Consider the following 21,449-nt stretch of genomic DNA (forward strand, 5'->3'; position numbering starts at 1 on the left):
TTTTCTGTTTGTTTGTATATTATATATGTATATATATATGAAGCATGATGTAACGATGTAGAATAAGGGGTGGAATGTCATGGTTCTATGTTTTTTTGTTTTTGGGTTTCAGTATTCCACATCAAAACGTCATGTAGTGTATGGGGCATTAAAGTGTCACTGCCCCAATCCCAGGTACCTATCCCTGTACATTACAGAAGTCACGGGATCTGGCCCTTCCGGGTGGAGGGGGGGGTGCTCTCTTGCTGCCTGGCAGTGTGTGCTGGTGGGTGCTTTCCTAGCCGTTCCAAGCTTTTCAGGTTTGAATCGGTCCCGGGAACTCTCTCTCTCATCTTGTCTGATTTATTAATCTCAATTTCAGTTAAATTGTATATATTGTGTTATCTTGTATTCCAATATTATAGTAAAATAAGTTTTCCTCCATAGATTGTTGCCGCTGTTCTTTTCCTCCCTTCCTTCCTTCCCATTTTTTTGTGGGACTGGGGTGGGGGGGAGGGCAGAGACCTGTCGCCCCTGTCACGGACGTAGATTGATCTAGTAAACTCCGTGACAGATACCTGGGGGGTATACTATATGGGACTCAAGCTGAACCTTCCCTGATCCAAGCAACTATGTGCCTCCTGGAGAACCATTGAGTACTGCTCCTTAAAGGGACGTGAACCTCAACAATGAACCAATCATGAATAGTCTTGTTTTTTGTCAATCTATACTGTGATGGCAAATTGTTCTAAGTGTCATTGTATGGGAACTGCTGAGTGACGGCCTGAACCTCTGATCACCTGAGGCGAGCCATGAGTCAGCCAGAGGAGCACAGGTGAAGGCAATTCACCTGTGCTGCCGGAAGGGGTGGAGCCTGGCTCCATGTCTCCTAGACATATTTAAGGGCTGGCTACCAGTGGGTAAGGCTCTCTTACAGAGATTAACTTTGCTGGTGTTTTCTAAGTGAGCCCATGATACTGGTAAGCTTTCTGTCTATGCTCTTCTTGTTATTATAATCTGCTTTGCCTAACTCTTGTTTGTTTTGTAATTACAGCATCTTAATATTCGTTGATTATACATTTGGTGAGCTAGCCTGTCTAAATATAATGAAATTTACATCATGTCTTTTCTTTGGAATTTCTATAAATGAGACAAGGGGGCGAGCAATACTCCTCTAGAGAAAATGATTCCAGGGCAGATCCCAGTATTTGTGGGATCTCCCTATTATGAACTAGCAGTTACCATTGAAATATGGGGTCCCTTACGCATTATGGGAATTATCTTCTCATATCACGTGGCAGATTACTTTCAGGGACTTAACAAGGATATACTGGTCACTTAAGAAAGACAATTGGCTGCCTCCAAGGTGGCATGGCCACTTTTAAATGCCTTAAATCATGCTGAAATAAGAAATAATACTTCAGGACCTTTCAGGTCCTGCCACAGGGGTACGTGCATTCACCAACATATTGTCAGAATTTAGTGGCACGTGACCTGGCTCATGATAATAACCTATATCGTTATACTGATGATCTCCTGCTGACATCCTACTCACTGGAGGCAGTAGGACAGGCGGCAGATTCATTAACCGCCTATTTACAACAGAGGGGATGGGCTATAAATCCCCAGAAGGTGCAAGGTCTGGGCTGGTCCATAAAATTCCTGGGGGTGGTTTGGTCTGGAAAGACCAAAGTGCTACCCAGTGCTATCATAGATAAGGTTCAGGCATTTCCAGTCCCTACAACATCAAAGCAGCTGCATGTGTTTCTAGGTATATTGGGTTACTGGCGTTCCTTTATACCTCACCTAGCACAGCTGCTAAGGCCACTGTACTGACTCAGAAAAAAAGGGCTGCTATGGGACTGGTGGAAAACAGAACAGGATACTTTCCAACAAGCAAAATTTGCAGTTAAACAAGCCCAGGCATTGGGTATATTTGATCCTACCCTCCCAGCCCAGGTGGATGTTCACATTACTCAAGACTGCTTCGGTTGTGGCCTGTGGCAACGCCAGAGTTATGTTTGGAGCCCCATTGGTTTCTGGTCTCAGGTTTGGCACGGAGCAGAAGAAAGATACAGTATGATTGAAAAACAGTTATTGGCTGCCTATTCGGCATTACAAGCAGTAGAGCCAATAACTCAAACAGCTGCAGTTATAGTCAAGACCACTCTGCCAATTCAGGGGTGGCTGAAAGATCTGACCCACCTTCCTAAGACAGGGGTGGCCCAAGAACAAACAGTGGCACGATGGGTCGCCTATCTCAGCCAAAGGAGCAGTCTGTCTTCATTACCCTTGAAAGAACAACTCCAGAAGATCCTAGGCCCAGTGACGTATGACTGTGATGCACCAAAAGAAATACTGGTCGCTCCACCAGAGAAGAGTCCCGTTCAGGAGGGAAAATATCCTATCCCTGAAGATGCTTGGTACGCAGATGGGTCCAGCAAGAGCAACCCAAGCAAGTGGAGAGCAATAGCGTACCATCCTTCCACCGAGACAATCTGGTTCGATGAGGGGGATGGTCAGAGCAGCCAATGGGCAGAACTGCGAGCCATGTGGATGGTTATAACCAAGGAACCCGGTGATGGTATCCTGAACATCTGCACAGATAGTTGGGCTGTGTACCGGGGGCTCACTCTTTGGATTGCACAGTGGGCCACACCCGACCGATCTGGAGCAAAGACGTGGTTAGACATATGGAATATGGTCCAACACAGGACTGTACGTGTCTACCATGTTTCTCGTCGTCAGTTCCTTATGTCACCAGGAAATTATGAAGCTGACCCACTGGCCCTAGTTCAATGGATTGAGAATTCACCATCTGAGAACATTGCCTGTTGCTTACATCAAAAGATATGTCATGCTGGACAAAAGACAATGTGGGCAGCTGCTAAAGCATGGGGACTGCCCATACACCTACCTGATATTGTCCAGGCATGCCAGGATTGCAATGCTTTCTCAAAGACGAGACCGAGATCGTTGCCCGAAACAACAGCCCATCTTGCTAGGGGACACAATCCTCTCCAGCGATGGCAGGTCAATTACATCGGGCCCCTTCCTCACTCCTAGGGGGCAAGGTACGCCCTGACCTGTGTCAACACTGCAAGTGGGCTACTGCAGGCCTATCCAGTACCGAATACAAACCAGGTATATACCATCAAGGCACTCACTAAACTGATGTCTGCCTATGGGACACCTTAAGTCATTGAGAGTGACCAAGGGATTCACTTTACTGGTGCAACGATAGAGCTCTTGGCAGACGAAAATAACATCAAATGGCGATTCCACATGCCATATAATACAATGGGGGCAGGCCTCATCGAACGTTATAACGGTGTTCTTAAGGCTGCCCTGAAGACAGACTCCCAGTCCCTGCAGGGTTGGACAAAAAGACTGTGTGAAACCCTGCGTGACCTGAATGAAAGACCCAAGACGGCAGACCCCGTGCCCTGAGAATGTTGCAGACAACATGGGCCACCCTGCTTAGGATCCAAATTATGGGCACTGATCATCTGGTAATACCCCAGATTGGTAACGAAAATAATCTTCTGCTCCCTGCCCCTGAGAATTTAGATCCGGGTTCCCATAAAATAAAATGGCCTTGGAATGTGCTGATAGGACCCAAGTGGTGTGGCCTACTTGCACCTTGGGGGAGATTGTTGGAGGTGGGAGGCTCAGTAGTCCCTCCAGTAATAGGTACATGGCCTACTGATATTGTGGTCAACACTCCAATTTTCATTGCTAAAGGGACCCCCATCATGTCCCTGTGGCAGATCAGGACACCTCCTTTGGTGCTTGATATCATTATGCAGCTGCTGATATCTGGCCAGAAGGTGTGGTACAGGTGGCCAGGACGTGCCCCGGTTGTGAGAATCCTTCTTCGTTTTTTTTGGCTCAAAGCTTGCTTCCTGAGGGTTTTTTTTTTGTGATAAGACTCTGAGTGATTTGTCAAGGAGGCAACTGATGGGTGCTAACCGTGTGACAATGGATTTTGCTTTGGGAACATTTGAAAGCCCCTTCCCCCAGAGCTGCTTGCTCTGTAGAAGAGTGGAAGAGAGTGTTCAGGAGTGTTCACTGGCGGAAGATTTGGCCTGTGACTAAACTGCTCCAGCTTAGTATGGGAGGCTGGGGGATGATACCATTGTATCCTGCGAAGGCAAGATTCAAGTTGGTGCCTCCCTGCTTCCTCTTATCTGCTGGCAAGGCCAGGAAGATAAGAACAAAGGAATTTCCTGCTGTGACCCCAGAGCCAGAAGCTGCCACTGCAAGGAGAACTGACTCGACCACCTTGGGTTTGAGCTGTCACTCAAAGGAGAGCTGACTCGACCACTTTGGATTTGAGCTGTCACTGCAAAGACAGCTGACTCGACCACTTTGAAGCATTAAAAAGGGGCCATCATTGCCATGGTCGTCATCATCAATAGAACAACAATGCCCGATGACCCACCACTACTGAAGATCAAAGACTGAACTGTGAACCTCGCTGGATCCATGGTGGTGACTATGTCCCTCTTGCTTCCTATAAAGACTCCTTGCTTCTTCTTTCCTATATTTTCTATCGCCCTCCTTCCCTTCCCCATTACCCTAATTCATAATAGTGTCCGTCCTCCCCTTCCCCATTTCCCTGATTAAGATTTGTAATAAACTTGTCGGACCAACATTTGAACCGTTGTTTCTTAATCTCACGCTGGGTATATAGATAGTAAAAGAACCTCCTCTCCCTCTTATAAATTGGAGCAAGACACCAGTACATGCAGAAGTGTTGACCCAGGATAGAAATATGGCCTGTATCATGCCCTGGAGAGCAGACATTCCCCTTCTGGTACCTCTGAAACATCTGTATTAGTCCCTGTGAGTCTTTGAGCCTTCAGGATCACTGGAAAGAATGAAATGCCATCAAAGCGTTCCAGTGTTGCTGTCAGATCAAGTGCAACACCTGGTGATGTTCTACATGGGACTGATGGAACATAGAATGGACCTGCACCTCAGGGCTGCATGCCTCTAGTAACATAATGGAGCACTGGCCCATAGAAGAATATGGACATTCAGTGATCAGCACTCGTGTTGAATTGTACCAACATGCGTCGTGATAAAAATTGTATAAGCGTTGCGATATAGCGGATCTCTGTATTAGGGAAAGCTTATCCTTTAGTCAACCTGATTATTGGTTCATGCCTTGAAGGGGTGGAGAGTATGGGAACTGCTGAGTCAAGGCCTGAACCTCTGATTGATCACCTGAGGTGAGCAATGAGTCAGCCAAGGGACACAGGTGAAGGCAATTCATCTGTGCTGCCGGAAGGGGTGGAGCCTGGCTCCACCTCTCCTAGATCCATTTAAGAGCTGACTACCAGTGGGGAAGAATCTCTTCTGGAGATCTCTCCTCTGGAGTTTTGCAGCGAGTCTATGATGTGGGTAAGCTTTCTATCTATTATTTTCATGTTGTTATAATCTGCTTTGCCAAGCTGTATTGTTTATTTCATAATTATAACATTTACATTGATTGACTATATACCTCCTAATATCTACTGTTAGGTATGCTTGGAGACAAGAGTAACAATGATGCTAAACAGACTTTTGGCCTGAGAGTAGCTATGCTTTTTATGCATACCTTCTCATTTAGTTCTTTAAACACTGTAACAGTAGAGGAATCAACACAGTAGGAATATGTTAGTATAGAAAGAAAAAAAAAGTTATGTCTTCAAGGATGGATCTAGGCTCACGGTAGAAACTACACAAAGAGATCTTTCCAGACTGGCAGTCAGCCCTTAAATGATGTCTAAGTGACTGGAGCCAAGCTCCACCCCTTCCAGTTCTACAGGTGAATTGCCTTCTGCTCTCCTTGGGCTGACCTGTTCTTGTTTCCAAGTGTTCAATCAGTGCTTCAGGCCATGACTCAACAGTTACCATACAAACATCTTGTTTTATCCTTGTTTAACATTCTGGAGAAACTCCAGGAAAAAAAAATACACAGCTCCAAACCACTAGGGCTCAACCTGTCTGATGAAGCTAGGTACTGCTTACGTGGATAGCATGTCCTTTAGTTACTGTACAATCGTTATTGATAATGATGACCTGGAAAACCCAACGCTCATGTTTTTAATATGGGTCTTGATTACTCCTAGTATTTAGCTGTGGTTATTCTTTGTCAGCTGTCATTTACTATAAGTTCTTGACAGCAACCAGGTAATCTAAATGGGACTAGTTTCTTTCTTGCACTGTGCGACAACATAGATATATCATTGATTTTGATTAGGTCCTTGGAACTTCTTTTAGAAGGCTCTTCTTAGCCACCATGAACAACTTAGCTTACTCTGAGCTAAAACCAGTGTACACAGAGAACTTCCCAAGAAACATCTTTCTTCTGATTACTGAAGACAAATTGGATGCAAGTCACTTATTTTCTTGTCATATGACATCTCCATTCAAATCTCAGTGTTTACCTAGAAGTTTGTAAGACTGCTTGGTTATGAAGCATGGGAAAGTACTGGCTCAGATCACACCATGTGGTTTCAAATCTACCGCTGAATGCTAATGTGCAAGTAAGACTGGTAGAACAAAAAGTTCTACAGAGCAGGCTAAGCTAGGTGTGTCCAATCTATGGTCCATAGGCTACATGCAGCCTAGCTCAGCTGTTACTGTGACCTGCCCCCTCCTACCACACTATCGTGGCAGGAGCTCTTCAGTACCAAGTGGCCCAGCCTGGCCCTGGGTGCAAACCCATAACTCAGTGTCGTGGTTTTTATCGGTATTCCATATAACAACATCGTGCAGCAAGCTATCAATGCCAGCTTCCTGGTTTTCCTGATTCCTAGTTTCTGGAATGCTTCAGTTTTCACACATGGTTTCCAGCTCTGAGAAAGAAAACTAAGTTCCTGGTTTCTTGGCTTCCTGGAGCTCCAGTTCCCAAGGGGCTCTGGTGTTCCCAGAAAGCTTCAGTGTTTCCCTGTGTGGTTCCAGGATATAGAGCAACTTTCACCCAGAAGAAGCTCTCTCCTGTGCTGGCCAGCCATGAGCGCCTGCTGATAAAGTCTTGGAGACTCTCTTTTTCATCCTTCCCTTTAGGTTTGTTTATTTTTCTTAATTACTCTGTATTTTCACACATTCCTTTACCATCTTAGTAAATTACTTCTCCCCTTATCTCAATCAGGCTTTTTTCTTTTTATTTTCCACTAGCCTTTTTCAGACATTCAACTTAAAAATCTGATCATGTCTCTTTACTAGACTTTTATAAGGCCTTTCTTAACAGAGAAAAATATCCCTCGCTTCACAATCATGCCTTATTCATGCCATCACTTTTGGCAGTGTGCACACTTGTGAACAACTGTTTTCAAGGATGAAGCACAGGAAGAGTAAAATTTAATCATATCTTTGAACACCTTGAGAACTTGTTAAGAATTGCAGCTGCTTCCATAGAACTAGACTGGTACGTTTGTTTGTTTGTTTTTCCACAAAAACAGGGTCAAATATCCCAGTACTTTTATGTTTTTGTTGCTCTCTTTTTTTTTTTAATAAAAAATATAAAAATGTTTTGTTACTTTTGTACATTAACTATATTATATTTTTATATGCAGCCTAAGACTATTCCTCTTCAGTGCAGCCCGGGAAAGTCAAAATGTTGGACATCTGTGGGCTAAGTAATAGATTATGCTGAGACTGCTGGTAAGATGTTTGTTTCCTCACCACTACCATCACATGTACATAAGCACACATGCTGAAGCTGTCATCACTGAACACAGAACCACGTTCCCCGAGAGGAGGATTCTAGGAGAAAAGATTTATAACAGAAAATACAGTTTTACAGTTATAGGTAAACACAAATTGTACATTTATAAATTATTATACTGTAGTTACTATGGACTTAATTTGCTTTTACAGATGACAGAAGCAAAGTAATTTCTCCTTGAAGGGAACGGTGCATCCTTTAGAAAAAAAGACTACACCTTGACTACCAAGCTTTCCCCCTTTTTCCCAACTGCTACTTGCGCTCTTTCTTCATGACTTGTGATTACATACCGCATGGCTCTCAGTGTGATTTTGTATGCCAGTTCAGCATCATGAGGTAGGAGAGAGGTGAAGAGATACTTGGCAAATGTGTGCATTGGAACACTCTCTCGATGGATGACTTCACCTAAACCACTATATGGTCCAGCTGTGGGAAAGAGAAAGAGAACGTCAGTATTTACAGACTGCTAAAACTGCACTTCTGCACCTTTAAAAAATACTCACTGTACCTTGTTTTAGAACTGATATTCAGAGACAGTTCTATGTACAAAAGGTGAAATTGCACTGTGATTTTTTTTTTTTTTTTTGTGAATCGTACTATTACATATATACAATATATTACAAATATTACATATATATTCTTTGAGGCAATGAGATATACCACAAATTGCATAGTACTAAGCACGCTACCAGCACATATACAAATGAGAGAATGATCCCAGTGCTTCATGGGACGCATTCAACACATTTATGGTATGCAAAAGGTGTTAATCTCAGCTTTGCATCCAGGTCATTATATTGTGTATATGAATCCCTATGTACCCTTTTCTCGTGCGTGAGTGCTTTCTCACAAATCCAACGGGGGGGGGGGGGGGGGGGGGTGTGGTTACAGTGGAAAAGTGCATATCTTTGGAGCTACATGGCCAATCACTGCAGCATCATTTGATCCCCATTAATGTCTCACCTGATGTTACACATTTAAATAACCCTTTGCTCTGGATTTTGTCTCATGAGAAGACTAGGTCAAATTGTGCACCAAAGCTGCTTTTGCTAGTCTGTTACAGCCACATGGTCTTAAAAATTGTATTTGTTGTGGGGAAACTGTCCCCATTGCTGAGACAATGAATTTTGCACACATTCAATGAAGTATTTCAACTTCATAACAGTAGTGTTAGGACTGGCAGTAGAAATGACTGATAGTAATAATGAAATGTAATTATTTCCTTGCTGAATTCTGAATGTTTAGTGACTATGAATCTCATTTTTTACATTTTTCCTGCAACCTTGAGGCAATTATTCCTGTTAACAAGAAAACTAGGTCAAGCAGGTTTTGACTTCAGTAGCTAGAAGTTCAAGTATAAAAGGTTCCAAAACAGAATAAGAATTATTTATTAAGCATTATTGAATAATTACTATGCATATAGCAGCCAGCAGTCCTAGGAGTTACTACAGGAGAAGAGGCTTTTGCTTTCTCCTTTAATAGAGATTTCAACTCACCGTGCTTGGAAGGGCAAGTTATTGCAAGCATACTTTTTCACTGCGGAGTCATGCATATCATTTAAACAGCTTCCAGCAGCAGTTTGAAATAATGTGTCTGACCCTACACTGAAGCATCTGAGGAGTACTTGCACAATTTATGCAGTCACGCTTCAGAAAATAAAGTAGTTCAGTTGGAAGGGACCTTCAAAGATCACCTAGTTCAACTGTCTGAGCATTTCAGGGCTAACCAAAAGTTAAAGCATATTATTGAGGGCATTGTCCAAATGCCTCTTTAACACTGACAGGCATGGGGCATCAACCACCTCTCTAGGAAGCCTTTTCCAGTGTTTGACCATCCTCACAGTAAATAAATATTTCCTAACATCCAGTCTGCATCTCCCCTGGCACAGCTTTGAACCATTTCTGCACATCCTGTTATCAGCTAACAGGGAAAAAGAAGAGACCAGCACTTCCCTTTCTACTTCTCTTCCTAGGGAACAACGTGAGATGGAGATAGTAGTGACTTAGATCAGAACAGCCATTACAGGAATATTTTTCTGACAGGTGCACAACAGGCGAAGATAAAAATCACTAGCCATGGAAAAATATGAGCTCAAGAGGAGGGCATTTTTGAAGACTGTTTACAAAGGAAATGTCAATGAAGATTTAGTAGGTGACACAGTGTGTCTCATATAATCATTTAAAATGAAGTTGAAAGCCAATGAAAGCTATCTAGCATTGCTTCAATACATTTAATTGCTTCATAATTTTCATGTAATATCTAGATTCCTCCAAAAGTACTGCCACCTATTTATTTCCATTGAAACTACAACAGATACAAGGAGCACAATAACACTATTTGATAGAGCAAATTCTCAGCTATAACAAAATGGCAAAATGGCATCTGACGTGAAAGTGCGTATGAAACAAAGGTATGCAATTAAATTCCTCCATGCAGAAAAAATGTACCCATTGACATTTATTGAGGCTTGCTGAACATTTATGGAGACCAAACATGAGATGTTTGCACAGTGAGGCAGTGGGTGGTGTGTTTCAGTAGTGCTGACATTGATAGTGAGTCACCTCTGCTAGTGAAGATTTTTATGAGCACGGCATGCAGACCCCTGTTCATCACTGGCAAAAATGAATAGGTACTGGTGGTGTTAAAAAGTAGTGTGTTATAGCTGAGAATTTGCTCTATCAAATAGTGTTATTGTGCTCCTTGTATCTGTTGTAGTTTCAATGGAAATAAATAGGAGGCGACTTTTGGAGCGACTTACATATAATCCATAGGATACCTATATGGTGGTTGTTAATAGATGAATCCAGTAGGCAGATGTTTTTGTCCAAAGTCCATAAACCAGTAGTATAGCCATACCGTAATGGAAACATATAGTGCATCTCTGCAATTTCAAATGGCACCATCGGTAGGTACTAAAGGCTTTAAGGATCTGGGAAATAACAGTGACTCACAGCTGAGAACCCTGAAAAAGATACTGCTTCTATTCCATTAAACAGAAGTTTAAAATGATAAATATCTTACAGAAAGACAGCAAAACATGACTGCTGTGTAACAGTTTTCACAATTCACCTAGAGCAATATTGTACTCCTCCCATCATCCCTTGAGCAGACACTCAAAACTTGGACCATGCCTTTGGCTAATTAATTCCTTTAAATTTTTTTCTTCCATTAAAAGAAAAAAGCTAGAAAGACAACCTCAGAACCTTTGAGGCTACTTCCTGAACATGAGGCTTAAGTGCTAGATGTTAAGCATTTTTAAAATATACATTTTTTTCCCCACAAATTTTATTGCACAGTGATTCCCAAACAGATAATTGTCTTAGTCACAGTTTAGTCACAAGATCTGATCTTAAGCCTCAGTATTTAACCATGTATTTTAATTTTCATATAATTCAAACTTCAGAGACATCATTTTCCTAATTACTACAAATGAAATATTATTTTTCTGTCAGAGCAACTCTAAGTGAATTTTCTGGGCTCTTTAATTGAGAAAAGAGTTAAAAATCTTCATACATATACAAAGGTGACAGTTATTTTTTGAGATACAAGTGACATTTATAATTCTGTTACCTAAGAACTGATGATAACTGATGGCTATAATATTTAATTGTGAGACTGAGCTGTATTATTAGGATACTTAGATTATGTCAAACAAAAAAATCTAAAGAGCAAAATACAATAAAAATTAAAAGCTCATAGATCATCAGATGCCTTATCTCTACAGTCATGGTATTATTTGGTGTATGTTTAATTTTCATAAGAAATTGCAAACAAAATTTTGCTGGAGTTCTACATCAAAAAACATCTTAATTATGTAAAGTCAGTTTCCACATGAATACTAGTTATGTGGTCTTCTATAAGTGAAGACAGTTTAAAGAAACAGCATCTAATATTGAGCTACCTTCTAGTAGGAAGACTGCTTGTTTTCGAAAAATCTTCACCAGAGTATCATCCAATTCAATTTCCTGTAGCTTAGAAATAAGCTGCTCCTCATTTCGACAAACCTTCTCTTGTGCGTACAAGCCATCTGGCATTATTCGTTGCTGCCCCAGCCCTATCAATGCTACTTCCACAGCCAGCATTAAATAAGATTCCCCTTCTTCTAAGAACTTGTGTGCAGGCAGGTGCTGGTACTCCAGTGATTTGTGTTGACTCATGTTCTCTGCAAAGGGTGACACAAAGAACAACACATCAGCAAGTGATTCTAATCCATAATCTGTTTGTAATTTCACATTTACAAATGCTACCTCTGTTAGTATTCATTTGTTTACAGAATCACAGAATTGTAGGGGCTGTAAGGGACCACCAGAGATCATCGAGTCCAACCCTCCTGCAAAGCAGGCCCTCTTCAGCAGGCTACACAGATAGGCATCCAGGCAGGTCTTGAATATCTCCAGAGAAGAATCCACAACTCCACTGGGCAGCCTGTTCCAGTGTTCCGTCACCCTTACCATGAAGAAGTTCCTTTGCATATTGGTGCAGAACTTTCTATGCTCAAGTTTATGGCCGTTTCCCCTTGTCTTGTCCCCACAAACTGCATACAACAGGTTGGCCATGTCCCTTTGACTCCCACACTTAAGATATTTATAAACATTAATCAGATCCCCTCTGAGTCTTCTTTTCTCAAGGCTGAACAGAACCAGGTCACTCAGCCTTTCCTCATAGGAGAGATGCTCCAGGCCCTTTATCATCTTTGTGGCCCTCTGCTGGACTCTCTCCAGGAGATCCCTGTCTTTTTTGTACCGGGGAGCCCAGAACTGGATACAGCACTCCAGGTGAGGCCTGACCAGGGCAGAGTAGAGGGTGAGGATCACCTTCCTTGACCTGCTGGCCATGCTCCTTTTAATGCACCCCAGGATCCCTTTGGCCTTCTTGGCCACCAGGGCACACTGCTGGCTCATTGCCAACCTGTCATACACCAGGACCCCCGGGTCCTTCTCTGCAGAGCTCCTCTCCAGCAGGTCATGCCCCAACCTATACTGATACTTGTGGTTATTCCTTCCCAGGTGCAAGACTCTGCACTTGCTTTTGTTAAACCTCATCCAGTTTATTGCTGCCCAGCTCTCCAGTCTGTCCAGGTCTTGCTGAATGGCAGCACAGCCTTCTGGTGTGTCAGCCACTCCTCCCAATTTTATATCATTGGCGTACTTACTGAGGCATGCTTAATTTAAAATGATTTAAATTACCAGCTCTATGTCAAGATCCAAAAAGCCGGTGTAAACTACCTGATCCAATTCCACGAGAGACAAATACACAAACCAATTAGGTTTCATAAAATTGCCACTCAAGTAAAAAATAAAAGCATTCAGCCTTTAAACAATATGATTTAGAGACAAGCAGTTTCTCTCCAGATTTGTGTTAATAAGGCCGAAATTGGAAGATGCATTTCAATTATTTCCCCCTCCCTCCACTCATTTCTATATCACCTTAAAACTTCTATGCTGTTTAAGTGAAAAGAGAAGGCATTTATACCTGCGCACAGATTTCAGATGGAATTGTTAAGATTGTGCAAGTACAGTAGGCCTGATAAGTCCACAACTTTTTAAGTATCCTGTTTGCTAGAGATCTTTTCAGGAATTTTTTAGCTAATTGCTACGGTTGTATTTATGAGAAACATGTATAATATTTCTGAATTTTATTCCCACTAGAATCCTCACTTCCAGTAAAGATTGCATATAGATTCCATACAAATCAAGCCATCAATTGCATTAAAGAGTACTGCTAACATATTTGATATTTAACAGATACACCACATGACAAAGCCTCTAGCAGTTAACAGTCCCACTGAAGAACAAAATGTTATGATGGACAGACAGAATCACAGAATCAGACAATGTCAGGGATTGGAAGGGACCTTGAAAGAAAATCTAGTCCAATCCTCCTGCTGGAGCAGAAACACCTAGGTTAGGTCACACAGGAACATGTCCAGACAGGTTTTTAATACCTCCAGAGAAGGAGACACTACAAACTCTCTGGGCAGACCGTTCCATTGTTCTGTGTCATGGTTCCATGTTTGTTGTTTTTGTTTTTTTTTGTTTTTGGGTTTCAGTATTCCACATCAAAACATCATGTACTGTACGGGGCATTAAAGTGTCACTGCCCCAATCCCAGGTACCTATCCCTGTACATTACAGAAGTCACGGGATCTGACCCTTCCGGGTGGGGGGGGCGCTCTCTTGCTGCCTTGCAGTGTGTGCTGGAGGGTGCTTTCCTAGCCGTTCCAAGCTTTTCAGGTTTGACTCGGTCCCGGGAACTCTCTCTCTCTCATCTTGTCTGATTTATTAATCTCAATTGCAATTAAATTGTATCTATTGTGTTATCTTGTATTCCAATATTATAGTAAAATAAGTTTTCCTCCATAGATTGTTGCCGCTGCTCTTCTCCTCCCTTCCTTCCTTCCCATTTTTGTGGGACTGGGGTGTGGGGGGGAGGGCAGAGGCCTGTCGCCCCTGTCACGGACATAGATTGATCTGGTCAAATCCGTGACAGATTTTTGGCGCCCAACGTGGGGCGACTGCTTTTTAGCTTTTTGAACGAATCTCTTTTTCTCTCTGCTCTTAGAGAGCTTTGTTAGGGAGCATTATCAGTAGTTCAGGTTTCTGTGCTGGAAAACCTGACCTTGAAAGATTAGACATACTGCCAGTGTTCTGGGATATTTGTAAACTTTGAGCACTACTTAGTCTGAGTAGTGCCTTTTGTCCTTTTTTTTTCCCTCCTCTTGTTAGCTTCAATTCATTAACCCTTTTTTAGCAAGCACCAGCGATGAACACACTCGTTATTATAGGGGTGCTGGGTAAAGGATTAAAAGCAATGGTGTTAGTCACAACCTACTGGCCAATAATCCATCTCACACTTGTGTGTTTTGGAATTGCATCCGTATATAACTATCTAAGGGCACTGATGGAGACACCTATGTTTTACCTATTTGCAATGTGGTATGATTTGAATTTTGACATCTACATCCCAGAAGGAATGGCTAATTTCACAAACAACTACATCCCAAATGGAATAGCTAATTTTACGAACAACACAATGTTCAGACCAGTCTCCGGGTTTTCTTCTCGGTTTGTCAAACGTTTTTTGAATCCTGAATTAATACCCATGTAGTTGTTCGCGTCATCAATTCTCCTGAATGTATTCCAATTCATTCGTAATAAGGGAAAGGAGTCTCTTCCAAAACTAGAGAATGATGATTGGCAGGGAATGTGGAGAGGTTTAGGAAAGGTTTTAGAAGCATGGGGACCCGCAGTGTCATGGGATTTTACTCTTGAACACCTGTGGGATCCCGAGAAACTAAGCCAGTATCTGAGTCAGGGACTATGCGGCTTACATAAATCTAAGGAGGTACAACTTATTTGGGGTTTGGCTTGTGCTTACCGTGCCCTATATAATACCGTTCTGGAGAGAGAGAGTTTCCGAGCTGAGGTTCAAGCCAAAGGGGAAAATCCCCAAGTCAAATCTAATCAATCACAGGAGACACCAGTAACAATACCAGTTGCTCCTGTGGAGGGCAAGAAATGGAAACGAGTGTCTTCGCGTCTTGAATGAAAAAGAGAAGAGGAGGAGGTGGAGGAAGATCCAGGCGAGGGGCCCTCCTCAGAACCACCACCATCGCGAAAGGCAAAAGGGAAAACTAAGAGACATGCAGAAGAGAGTGATGAAGAGGAAGTCTCTATTACTACTCGCCGGCATCTAAAGATGACTGAAATCCAAGGTTCAAGAAAGGAGTTTACACGGCGCCCGAATGAAAGTCTTGTTTCCTGGTTGGTTCGCTGTTGGGACAGTGGGGCCCATAGCTTGTCTCTGGATGGTAATGAAGCTCGCCAACTAGGTGCCATTGCCAGAGATCCAGCTATTGATAGAGGAATTAGTCGATGTTCGGATGAGGCTGCCTCCCTCTGGGAACGAGTGTTAATAGCCGTGAAGGAAAAGTATCCCTTCAAAAATAGCTTGAAGATTGCAATGAAAAAATGGGATACAGTTGAAAAGCGTATCCAGTATTTGAGGGAAATAGGCATGGTGGAAATGTTGTATGACCCTGACTTTGTTCCTAACCAACCACACCAAAACCGCGACCCTGAAAAGGTGAGGACAACGCCTGAGATATGGCAGAAAATCATGACAACAGCACCGGACAAATATGCTGCTACACTAATGTCAGCGTGTGACAGATACCAGGAACAACAGAGAACACACTTAATTTATGAATTAATTGTTACGCTCCAAAACTACGAACAATTGCAGTCCCCAATTCATTCTGCCGTTGCTGCAATATCAAGAATGACGGAGCAAGTGTCTCAACTGATTAACCGTGACAAACCTGTAACAGTATCAGAGACGCTGGATGAAGATCAGGATAATCAAATGAGTCTAGAGAAGGAGGTGAAGGAGATGATTAAATTTTGGCGAGCCCACCTAACTAAAGACGATGAACCTTCCTTCTTACGTGCACGATCAAAAATCTCAGCTGTTAGAGGCAGACGCTCTCCAGCTCAAGTAAGGAATAATACACCGCGAATTACCTTATGGTATTACCTACGTGACCATGGAGAAGACATGGGGAAGTGGCACGGTCAACCTACTCCTGTACTACGAGCCCGGGTGAAAGAATTACAAGGCAGATCAACCACCAGTGCAGTTGCTCCAGTTACCACAGGTAATGAATAGAGGGGCCCTGCCCTCAGTCAGGGGGGGGAAAGGGATAATAGAGTATATTGGACTGTGTGGATTCGATGGCCTGGCACATCAGAACCACTGAAATATAAGGCCCTGGTGGACACTGGTGCACAGTGCACTCTGATGCCCTCGAGTCATGAAGGGACAGAATCAATCCATATTTCTGGAGTGACCGGGGACTCTCAAGAATTGACTGTGTTGGAGGCCGAGATAAGCCTCACTGGTAAGGACTGGCAAAAACATCCTATTGTGACGGGCCCAGGGGCCCCATGTATACTAGGTATTGATTATCTCAGAAGGGGGCATTTCAAGGATCCTAAGGGGTATCGATGGGCCTTTTGAATAGCTGCTGTGGACACAGACAACATTAAGCAGCTGTCTGTTTTGCCTGGCCTGTCGGAAGATCCATCTGTTGTGGGGCTGCTGCAAGTAAAAGAGCAACAGGTACCGATTGCTACAAAAATGGTGCACAGGCGTCAGTACCGCACCAACAGGGATTCTTTGCTCCCCATTCATAAGTTAATTCGTCAACTAGAGAGCCAGGGAGTGATCAGCAAAACTCACTCGCCTTTTAACAGCCCCATATGGCCAGTGCATAAAGCCAGTGGAGAATGGAGGCTGACGGTGGACTACCGTGGCCTGAATGAAGTCACACCCCCACTGAGTGCTGCTGTGCCGGACATGTTAGAACTCCAGTATGAACTGGAGTCAAAAGCGGCCAAGTGGTATGCCACCATTGACATTGCTAATGCCTTCTTTTCCATCCCTTTGGCCAAAGAATGTAAGCCACAATTTGCTTTCACCTGGAGGGGCATTCAGTATACCTGGAACCGTTTGCCCCAGGGGTGGAAACACAGCCCAACCATTTGCCATGGGTTGATTCAAACTGTATTGGAACAGGGCAGTGCTCCTGAGCACCTGCAGTACATTGATGACATCATTGTGTGGGGTGATACAGCAGAAGAAGTCTTCACAAAAGGAGAGAGAATGATCCAAATTCTTCTGAGTGCTGGTTTTGCTATTAAGCGAAGCAAAGTGAAAGGACCTGCCCAGGAGATTCAGTTCCTAAGTATAAAGTGGAAAGATGGCCATCCTCACATCCCGACAGACGTGATCGACAAAATCACTGCTATGTCTCCACCCACTAGCAAAAGAGAGACACAATCTTTTCTGGGTGCAGTGGGCTTTTGGAGAATGCATGTTCCAAACTACAGCCTCATTGTAAGCCCCCTTTATTATGTGACGCTAATGAGAAATGAGTTTACATGGGGCCCTGAGCAGCAGCAGGCTTTTGAACAGATTAAACAGGAGATAGCCCGTGCCGTGGCCCTAGGGCCAGTACAGATGGGACAGGGCATAAAGAACATCCTCTACACTGCTGCTGGAGAGAACGGTCCCACTTGGAGTTTGTGGCAAAGAGCCTCAGGAGAGACCCGAGGCCGACCCCTGGGATTCTGGAGTCGGGCATACAGAGGGTCTGAAGAGCACTACACTCCAACTGAAAAGGAGATCTTAGCCGCTTATGAAGGGGTTCGGGCTGCTTCTGAAGTAGTCGGTACTGAAACACAGCTCCTTCTGGCACCTCGACTGCCAGTGCTGAACTGGATGTTTAAAGGAAAGGTTCCCTCCACCCATCATGCTACTGATGCCACTTGGAGTAAGTGGATTGCACTGATTACACAACGAGCACGGATGGGGAACCTCAGCCGTCCAGGAATCCTAGAAGTCATCATGGACTGGCCTGAAGGTGAAAAGTTTGGAACACCACCAGCAGGAGAAGTATCACGTGCTAAAGAAGCCCCACCATACAATGAACTACCAGAGAATGAAAAGAAATATGCCTTGTTCACAGATGGATCGTGTCGTATTGTGGGAAAGCATCGCAGATGGAAAGCTGCTGTGTGGAGCCCCACACGACAAGTTGCAGAGGCCAAGGAAGGGAAAGGCGAATCGAGCCAATTTGCAGAGGTAAAGGCTGTCCAACTGGCCTTAGATGTCGCTGATCAGGAGAGATGGCCAATGCTCTATCTTTACACTGACTCATGGATGGTAGCGAATGCCTTATGGGGGTGGTTACAGCAGTGGGAGCAAAATAACTGGCAAAGAAGGGGTAAACCTATTTGGGCTGCTGAACTGTGGAAAGACATTGCTGCCCGAACAAAGACTATAGTTGTAAAGGTGCGCCATGTAGATGCTCATGTGCCCAAGAGTCGGGCTACTGAAGAACAGCAAAATAACCATCAGGTAGACCGAGCTGCCAGAATTGAGGTGGCTCAAATAGACCTGGACTGGCAGAACAAGCGTGAATTATTTCTGGCTCGGTGGGCCCATGAGACCTCAGGTCATCAAGGGAGAGATGCAACATACAAATGGGCTAGAGACCGAGGGGTGGACTTAACTATGGATGCCATTGCACAGGTTATTCATAACTGTGAAACATGTGCCATCATCAAACAAGCCAAGAGGATGAAACCTCTGTGGGAGGAAGGGCGATGGCAAAAGTACAAATATGGGGAGGCATGGAAGGTTGATTATATCACCTTGCCACGATCTCGCAATGGTAAGCATTATGTGCTTACTATGGTGGAGGCAACCACTGGGTGGCTCGAAACATATGCAGTACCCCATGCTACCGCCCGAAACACCATACTGGGTCTCGAGAAACAAGTCCTGTGGCGACATGGCACTCCAGAAAGGATTGAGTCAGATAATGGGACTCATTTCAAAAATTCTCTTGTAAATACTTGGGCCAAAGATCATGGCATCGAGTGGATTTACCATATTCCCTATCATGCTCCAGCCTCTGGTAAAATTGAACGATACAATGGATTGTTAAAAACGATGCTAAAAGCACTGGTTGGCGGAACATTTAAGCACTGGGAGAAGCATTTGGCAGAAGCCACCTGGTTAGTCAATACCAGAGGATCTATTAATCGTGATGGTCCTAACCAATCCAGTTCCCTACATACCGTAGAGGGAGATGAAGTCCCTGTTGTACATGTAAAGAACATGTTAGGAAAGGCAGTTTGGGTTCTTCCAGCTTCTGGAAAGGGCAAACCTCTCCGTGGTACAGTTTTTGCCCAGGGACCAGGATCCACATGGTGGGTAATGCAGAAGAATGGGGATGTCCAGTGTGTACCACAAGGAAACTTGATGCCAGGGGAGTGCAGTTACTAATTCTATGTATATGTATATAGCCATGTGTGCATTTTAATCATTTTTTGTTTGTTTGTATATATGTATATATATTTTAAGCATGATGTAACGATGTAGAATAAGGGGTGGAATGTCATGGTTCCATGTTTTTTGTTTTTGTTTTTTTTTTGTTTTTGGGTTTCAGTATTCCACATCAAAACATCATGTAGTGTACGGGGCATTAAAGTGTCACTGCCCCAATTCCAAGTACCTATCCCTGTACATTACAGCAGTCACGGGATCTGGCCCTTCCGGGTGGGGGGGGCGCTCTCTTGCTGCCTTGCAGTGGGTGCTGGAGGGTGCTTTCCTAGCCGTTCCAAGCTTTTCAGGTTTGAATCGGTCCCGGGAACTCTCTCTCTCATCTTGTCTGATTTATTAATCTCAATTGCAATTAAATTGTATCTATTGTGTTATCTTGTATTCCAATATTATAGTAAAATAAGTTTTCCTCCATAGATTGTTGCCGCTGTTCTTTTCCTCCCTTCCTTCCTTCCCATTTTTGTGGGACTGGGGTGGGGGGGGAGGGCAGAGGCCTGTCGCCCCTGTCACGGACATAGATTGATCTGGTCAAATCCGTGACATTCTGTTAACCGTACTGTGAAGATGTTTCTTCTCATATATATGTGGAACCTCCTATGTTCCAGCTTGTACCTATTGCTCCTTATCATAAAATAGTAGAATCATAGAATCATAGAATGTCCTGGGTTGAAAAGGACCATAATGCTCATCTAGTTTCAACCCCCATGCCAAGGGCAGGGTCACCAACCACTAGACCAGGCTGCCCAGAGCCACATCCAGCCTGGCTTTGAATGCCTCCGGGGATGGGGCATCCACAGCCTCCTTGGGCAACCTGTTCCAGTGAGTCACCACCCTCTGATTGAAAAACTTCCTCCTAATATCTAACCTAAACCTCCCCTGTCTCAGTTTAAGACCATTCCCCCTTCTCCTATCACTATCCATGCTTATAAACACCCATTCCCCTTCCTATTTATATGCTCCCTTCAAGTACTGGAAGGCCACAATGAGGTCTCCTCAGAGCCTTCTCTTTTCCAGGCTAAACAAGCCCAGTTCCCTCAACCTTTCCTCATAGGAGAGGTGCCCCAGTCCTCTGATCATCTTAGTGGCCCTCCTCTGGACCCGCTCCAAGAACTCCACGTCCTTCCTGTGCTGGAGGCCCCAGGCCTGGATGCAGTACTCCAGATGGGGTCTCACAAGAGCTGAGCAGAGGGGGACAATCACCTTCCTCTCCCTGCTGGTCACTCCTCTTTTAATACAGCCCAGAACATAGTTGGCCTTCTGGGCTGAAAGCGCACATCCAGCTTCTCCTCCACCAGGACCCCCAAGTCCTTCTCCACAGGACTGCTCTCAAGGACATCTTCCCCCAGTCTGTATAAATACCTGGCATTGCCCTGACCCAAGTGCAGAACCCTGCACTTGGCCTTATTGAACCTCATTTGATTTACATGGGCCCACTTCTCCAGCCTGTCCAGGTCCCTCTGGATGGCTTCCCTTCCTTCCAATGTATCAACTGCACCACTCAGCTTGGTGTCATCTGCAAACTTGCTGAGGGTGCACTCGATGCCATTGTCTATGTCATTGATGAAGATGTTAAAGAGCACTGGACCCAAGACCAACCCCTGAGGGACTGGCTTCCACCCTGACACAGAACCATTAATCACAATCCTTTGGCTGCAACCAGCCAACCAATTTGTAATCCATTGAACAGTCCATCCTTCAAATTCATACCTCTCCAATTTAGAGAGAAGGATGTGGTGAGGGACCATGTCAAAGGCTTTGCAGAAGTCCAGGAAGATGACATCCATCACCCTTTCCCTGTCCACCAATGCCGTCGCTCTATCGTAGAAGGCCACCAGATTGG

General features: G+C 44.0%; 2 protein-coding genes across 4 annotated transcripts in view; one reads left to right on the forward strand and one right to left on the reverse strand.

Moving 5' to 3' along the window:
• LOC125686398 (zinc finger SWIM domain-containing protein 6-like) overlaps nucleotides 1–21,449 on the reverse strand; it is a 522,860-nt gene that overhangs the window by 137,650 nt on the left and 363,761 nt on the right. Inside the window, exons 9-10 of the mRNA XM_048930326.1 lie at nucleotides 11,601–11,861; nucleotides 7,990–8,125 (exon numbers count right to left, since the gene is read on the reverse strand). Of these exons, the coding sequence (XP_048786283.1) occupies nucleotides 7,990–8,125; nucleotides 11,601–11,861 (397 nt within the window). The remainder of the gene's footprint in view (nucleotides 1–7,989; nucleotides 8,126–11,600; nucleotides 11,862–21,449) is intronic.
• Nucleotides 1–21,449, forward strand: part of LOC125686416 (uncharacterized) — a 269,413-nt gene that overhangs the window by 111,281 nt on the left and 136,683 nt on the right. The gene's annotated exons all lie outside the window — the stretch shown is intronic.

This window comes from Lagopus muta, chromosome W, assembly GCF_023343835.1.
Source record: "Lagopus muta isolate bLagMut1 chromosome W, bLagMut1 primary, whole genome shotgun sequence".
In the NCBI taxonomy this organism is placed as follows: domain Eukaryota; kingdom Metazoa; phylum Chordata; class Aves; order Galliformes; family Phasianidae; genus Lagopus; species Lagopus muta.